Source organism: Prionailurus viverrinus, chromosome F2, assembly GCF_022837055.1.
Source record: "Prionailurus viverrinus isolate Anna chromosome F2, UM_Priviv_1.0, whole genome shotgun sequence".
NCBI lineage: Eukaryota > Metazoa > Chordata > Mammalia > Carnivora > Felidae > Prionailurus > Prionailurus viverrinus.
The window spans coordinates 80,502,510-80,509,048 of record NC_062578.1 but is presented as its reverse complement, the minus strand read 5'-3'; the positions used below and the strand labels follow the sequence as shown (position 1 = coordinate 80,509,048).

Genomic DNA, 6,539 nt, shown 5'->3' with positions numbered 1-6,539 from the left:
GATACTCAGAGATCTTTGTGACTTTGGGTTTGATGACAAGTTTTCAGATATGATCAGAAAAGCATGATCCCCAGAAAAAAAACATAAACTGGATTTCCTCAAAATTAAGAACTTCTCATAGAGATATCATTATTTCTGCTCTTTGAAAGATGCTGTCAAGACAAGGAAAAGACAAGCTACACATTGGGAGAAAATATTTGCAAATCACATAATCTAGCAAAGGGCTTGTTTTCAGAATATATAACATTCTCAAAACACAACCAAAAGAAAACCCAATAAACAGATGGGCAATTTGGACACTTTACCCAAGAAAATACGGTAAATGAGCAAATACTAAGACGCTCAACATTAGTTATTAGTGAAATGCAAATTAAAACCTATACCCATTAAAGGGGCTGAAATTTAAAACAAAAACAAAAACAACCTACCAAGTTTTGCAGAGGACGCAGAGTAAGTGAAACTCCTTTACTACTGATGGGAATCCAAAATGGTACAGGCACTTCACAAGTTTGGCAGTTTCCTATGAACTTAAATACGAATTTCACTCCCAAGTGTATACTCAAGCAAAGGGACGTCTTCTGTTCACATAAAACCTGCACACAAATGTTTCTAGGGCTTTATTTGTAATCATGCTGGAAACAACCCAAATTGGGAATTATGTGTTGGCCTGGGGAATGGATAAACTACTGTATATCCCTAGCGGGGGTGGGGGGCTACACAGCAATAAGGAGTGGGACCAGCAATAACATGAACCCTGTGCATTACGCTTAACCGGGCAGAGCTGGGTTCACGGGCTCTGTACTCTAGAATTCCGTTTCTGTGACATGGGAAAGACCGGTCAGCAAACCATGGTCTGTGAGCCAAAGCCAGCCCACTGTGTTTCTGTATGGCCCATAAGCTAAGAATGGTTTTTACATTTTTAATGTTTCAAGAAGACCAAAATAATATTTCATGACCCATGAAAACTATACAAGATTCAAATTTCAGTGTCCAGAAATGGAGTCCCACTGAAATATGGCCATACTCATTACTTTATGTATTATATATGGTTGCTTATATTACAATACCCTAGTTCAACAGTGATAACGAGATTATATAGCCCACAAAGCTGAAAATGTTTTGGTTTTGTTTTTGAGAGAGTACAGGGCTGGGGGGCAGGCAGAGAGGGAGGGTGAGAATCCCAAGCAGACCCGACGCAGGGCTGAATCCCACGACCCTGGGATCATGACCTGAGTATAAATCAAGAGTTGGACGCACAACCAACTGAGCCCCCCAGGCGCCCCTAAAATATTTTCTATATGGCCCTTTCCAGAGTAAATTTGCTGACTCCTCTGGGTAAAAAGGACAGCTCAAGGGGTTGCCAAGGTAAAGGGCTGGAATGAATCTGACCATGAGGGAATTTGCAGGATGACAGAACTGTTATATCTTGTGATTACACAACCCTGAGTTTGTCAAAGCTCAGAACGGTACACCAAAATGTGGGTTTCTAAAAATGTTTAAATAGAGGCGCCTGGGTGGCTCAGTCAGTTAAGTGTCTGACTTCAGCTCAGGTCATGATCTCGCAGTCTTTGAGTTCGAGCCCCGTGTTGGGCTCTGTGCTGACAGCTCGGAGCCTGGAGCCTGCTTCAGATTCTGTGTCTCCCTCTCTGTCTCTGCCCCTCCACCACTCGCACTGTCTCTCTCTCTCTCTCTGTCAAAAATAAACATTAAAAAAAAAAATTTTTTTTTTAATTGAGCCACCCAGTTGCCCCTATCGGTTAAGCAAGCGTCTGACTTCGGCTCAAGTCAAGATCTCATGGTTCATGGGTTCAGCCCTGCATCAGGCTCTGTGCTGACAGTTCAGAGCCTGGAGCCTGCTTCGGATTCTGTGTCTCCTTCTCTCTACCCCTCCCCACCTCGTGCTATCTGTCTCTCTCAAAAATAATAAACATTAATTTTTTTTTTTTAATTTTAAACCAATTTTAAAAACAAGAGGAACAGAAAACATCAGTAGTTACCGGAGGGTAAGTGAACGGGGCTCTGAGGGTACAGAAGAATATTTGGGGGGATAGAACTGTCCTACATATTGATTACTTACATAACCAACACATCAGATGTTAAAGGATGACTTTACTGGATGTAAACTGTAACCCAAATCTTTAAAAAAGAAAGACAAGAGACAGCCAAAAATTTACCCTACTGTCAAAAAAACAAATAGAGCTTATGGTTTTCTCTCATGAACAATAAAAACAATTATTTTGTGTGTAATGAACAATAAAAGGAGAGTTTTCTTTTTTGTAAGATTTTCAATATACACAGTATTTTAAAATGTTTTTAAGAAATGGGGCGCCTGTGTGGCTCAGTCAGTTAAGCGTCCAACATCAGCTCAGGTCATGATCTCACAGTCTGAGTTTGAGCCCCGCGTCGGGCTCTATGCTGACAGCTCAGGGCTTGGAGCCTGTTTCAGGTTCTGCATCTCCCTCTCTCTCTCTCTCCCCTACCCCAGGCCTCTCAAAAATAAATAAATATTAAAAAATTTTTAAATGCCTTTGCAGAGATAATTAAACCAAATACAAAAAATATTAACGAGATTTTTTTTCTCTGGGAATAAAAGTGTTAGAAATGCTTTTTATTTATTTTTTAAAGTGTATTTATTTCGGGAGAGAGAACATGTGCACAAGTGGGGGAGGAGCAGAGAGAGAGGGGGAGAGAGAGAATCCCAAGCAGGCTCTGCACTGCCAGTGTGTGCCAGACCCGGGGCTGAAACCCACAAACCGTGAGATCATGACCTGAGCTGAAGTTGGACACCCAACCAACTGAGCCACGCAGGCATCCCAGAAATGCTTCTTTTTAAATTCTGCATACGTCTCAGGTAACAAGCAAGGCATGAGAACAACAGAGGGCTCTAAATCTAGTTCCACAAAGCATTTACTATTAAACTATGAACAGCTTCTAATAAAGAAATTTATTTTTCAGTTAATAAAAATGCAGTATTTAAGACAAATCGTCAAATTTTCAAATGTAACATACTACCCATAAACTATATTTTTAGCTCAAACTACAGCTAGTTGTTTACAACAACTAATTTCCAAATAGTCATCTATGAATTTACACAACTGATACTTAGAAGCTCTTTAAAATCTCTCCGTAAATTAAAAAGTTAAGCCAACTTGTCTGCCTCTACAGCTTACCCGCGGCAGATGAACCAGGCGTGCCCGACTGCACAGGCAGCTTTCTTGGTACGCCCTGCCCCAGGCCTGCAGCGTGCGCCCCTCAGGGAAAGGCTGCTGTCTGGGTTCCTTTCCTGTTGGCCATCTATGGCGTGGGCACATCAGGTGCCCTGAGGCAGCCAGGAGGGCATACAATGTACTTGAAGTCTCTGACAACCGAAGAGTCTAAAGTCACGTGGTGCTGTGCTTACTCCAAAGCAATGGTGCTAATCCAGGAGGGCGCTCCGCAGGCTGACTTTGGGTTTAGGACTCTGCTTCGTCCCCATTACTTCCATCATCTGTGTCATTCTCCTCGTCCTCTTCCCTCTTCTCTTTAAGCATTTTCAGATATTTACTAGCTAAAATCTTCTTTGGTAATATATCTTAAAAATATAAAGCTGACATCAGCAATTGGTTTTGGCAGACCATGAACACAGCAATGCAAATTTCAAAATGTGCAAGTCCCTGCTTTGAACTCTAGAACAGGTTCCAAAACACGACAGAATTCCGACCCTGCCTCTGGGTGACGGCGCAGGAAACCAGCGCTGCCTCCTGACTAACGCCAGAGACCTGTTTCCTTTCCACGGACTGCAAACCATGAGCTCCTGTGTGCCGGTAACGACTGGGAGCAACCCTGTCCTACCCACCTGAGACAGGCCGGCGGGCCCCGGGGGGATAGATTAAAGCTCTTTTTTAGCTGTGGCCCACACAGTTTGTTCCGCAACAACTACTACTAGTTTCTCTGTTTCTGGGGCCGAGCAGACCAGCCCAGAGTTCTCCCTTCAGTGGTAAGGAGTCAGCCAGGCTCCCCCAGCCACCCAGCCAGCCAAACATCCTTGTGCAGGTTGTTGACTTCACCATCATTCTAGGTGAACCACATTACAAACATACTCTGACAAAACTAAAAATGTCTTCCTGTGCCAGGTCATGGTAAACTTTGGCACCTGGAGAAAGCAGCAAAAACAAAACAAAACAAAAAAAGTATATTTCAGTGAAACCAGGGGGAAAAAAAAGCTGTAAATTACTACATCTGTTTTAACCAGAATGTTTCCAAAGCTAAGTACCTGCAAGAAACTGAAAAGTTTCCGATTCCTCTGCAGTATTTGATAAATCACTGTACGTGAGTGCTTTCCTTTCTTTTCCATTGCCATGTCTGTAGGAATAGGTGGCTAGATACTGAACAAAGAGTTCCTAAAACAAAATGAAAAAGTGAAATGAAAAGTATGCTCTGAAAATTTACCGCAGAACTTAATTTTTAAAATTACATTGTTTAGATGACTGCGGATTACCTGGGTTTCTCAAATTACAGAAAACTACTGGGGAAAGGAGAAATGGGTCAGAAAGAAAGCAAAGGTGTATCAAAGTTGGCAGGGAAGCAGGCATTTCCCCGAAAGTTATTTTAGATTTCTAACTCAGGGAAATTTTTTTTAATTCAACGATGGATTATAATTATGTGAAAACTATAGGTTGTTTTAAGGAGCAAAGGACCATTCAAAAATTCTGACTCAGGAACACATTTTTAAAATACAGCGTCTAAGGTGGTGGCGTACGACTGTAATAGTCAAACAACCTGAAGCTGAGAGTTGACCACCTTTCCCATTTTGCCCAAACACCTTCCCCAAATCAACAACCTGGAGGGAGCCTCTCTCTTCCCCTCCCTCTAGGTTGGTGGGTAAGGAATGAAAGTGCACAGGGAATCTAAGTATCCCAGCACCACGTGCTGATGGGACGACTACCCCCCTGGGCTCCGGGATCAGGCGGGCAGAAGGTCTCAGCTCTGCCCCAGCACCCTGCAGGGACACCGCACTGAGACCCCAGGGGTTGCGCAGTCCAAGGCAGGCTTCAGCACGGCCCAGTGCAGTAACACAAAGGGGGCTGGAGCACTACTGTCCACACCAAATCCAAAGAGACCCTGAGCCACCTGCACCTAGAACGGCGCTGGCACCACGGGCTGGGAAACGGAGGCCGGCTGTGGACGGGGGATGTCCAGCCTCGCTGCGCGGACAGGGTGCGTGCGTCGTCGGGCTGCACCTCCAGAACCCTCTCACTGAACCGTGAGGAAGCGGGGCCCGAAAACCACGAACAGGGCGGAAGCGGAAGAACGGAAGGTTTGGGGGCCCGGAGTGCGGTGATGCGCGTGGAGAAGACGCCACAGGAGGCACGCGTCAGGTAGCGTCAGCCAGTGCCTCCACCCGGGGCCTCGCGCAGGGGAAGTCGGGAGCGGCGCGCGGGGAACGGCGGGAGTCGCGCGGTAGGCGAAAGGCACGCGAGGCAGGACGGGAGCGGCGCGGCGGGCGGGGCGGTGGGCGCGAGGGCGCCGGGCGCTGGGGCGCGCGCTGCGAGGGAGGGGACAAGGCGCGACGCCGAGGGCGCGCGCGCCGCGAGCCCGCGAAGGGCGGGGGGCGGCACCGGCAGCGCCGCAGGGCGGGGCCCGACGGTTCCGGTCGCGCCCCCCCCCCCCCCTCCAGCCGCTCCCTCCTCCCCGCGCGGCCCGCCTCACCGTGGCTTTGGCCGTGAGCACCAGCGCCTCCTGGTTGATGCTGGACACCTCGGGCGAGCTCTTCATGATGACCCGGATGCGGGACAGCGGCAGCGACACGAGCCGCTGCTCCCCGCACCTGTCCCTGCCCGCGACCGCGTCCGCCATCTTCGCGCCCCTCCCCGCGGCGGCCGCCGGACCCGCCGCGAGCGAGGCAGGCGGCCTGCCGGCCTGGCGGGTGCGGGAGCTGAGGCCCGCTGCCCCGTGGGAGTTGTAGTGTCGGGGAGGCGCGGCCTCGGGGGCCGGCAGCCGCCCTTCCGGGGCAGAACTACAAACCCCGAGATGCCGCGCGGAGCGGGCGGAAAGGCAGCCGGCGGGGCGGTGCCGCCCAGGGCCGCGAGCGGGGCTTCCCGCCAGTTGCCCGCGCGGTGCGGACCTGGGGGCGCGGCGCGGCTGGTGGCCGCAGCGGCCCTCGGAGACACGGGGACGGGGTACCGTCTTCAGAGCTGGGGAGAGAGCGCACCTTCCTGGGAGGAGGAACAACACACGTGGAGGCCCCGAGGCCGGAGCCGGTCGGGGAAGCTCAAAGGGGCCGATGTGCTGCAGTTGGACTGAGCGGGCAGCCAGGGGCTTTTATTCCAGCAAAAAATGGGAAGGGGTGAAAGCTGTCAGAGGGGTGATGGGATACGTCTCAAGTGTTAACAGGATCCCTCTGGCTGCGGACTGTTGACTAGCCCAGGAGTAGTTAGTTGTAAGGGCGGAAGCAAAGAGACCAAGTAGAAGGTGATTGGAGGTGATGAATAAGGTGCCAGTGTGGCTAAGGTGAAGTGAGCTGAGAAAAGAATAGCAGGAGGCAGCCCGGGGCCAGATCG

General features: G+C 49.3%; 1 protein-coding gene across 2 annotated transcripts; it reads right to left on the bottom strand.

Moving 5' to 3' along the window:
• Window positions 1-2,929: 2,929 nt before the first annotated feature.
• On the bottom strand, window positions 2,930-5,998 carry CHRAC1 (chromatin accessibility complex subunit 1). 2 transcript variants are annotated; one of them, XM_047842907.1, is made up of 3 exons: window positions 5,689-5,983; window positions 4,253-4,379; window positions 2,930-3,571 (listed from the first exon to the last, which is right to left on the bottom strand). In XM_047842907.1, exons 1-3 carry the CDS (start codon window positions 5,833-5,835, stop codon window positions 3,453-3,455), a joined length of 393 nt encoding a protein of 130 aa, XP_047698863.1. In that variant the 5' UTR covers window positions 5,836-5,983; the 3' UTR covers window positions 2,930-3,452. The 2 variants fall into 2 exon arrangements, with proteins under 2 accessions (XP_047698863.1, XP_047698864.1); XM_047842908.1 differs by lacking the exon at window positions 2,930-3,571 and adding an exon at window positions 3,583-4,132 and having other exon boundaries at window positions 5,689-5,998.
• Between the last annotated feature and the right edge of the window lie 541 nt (window positions 5,999-6,539).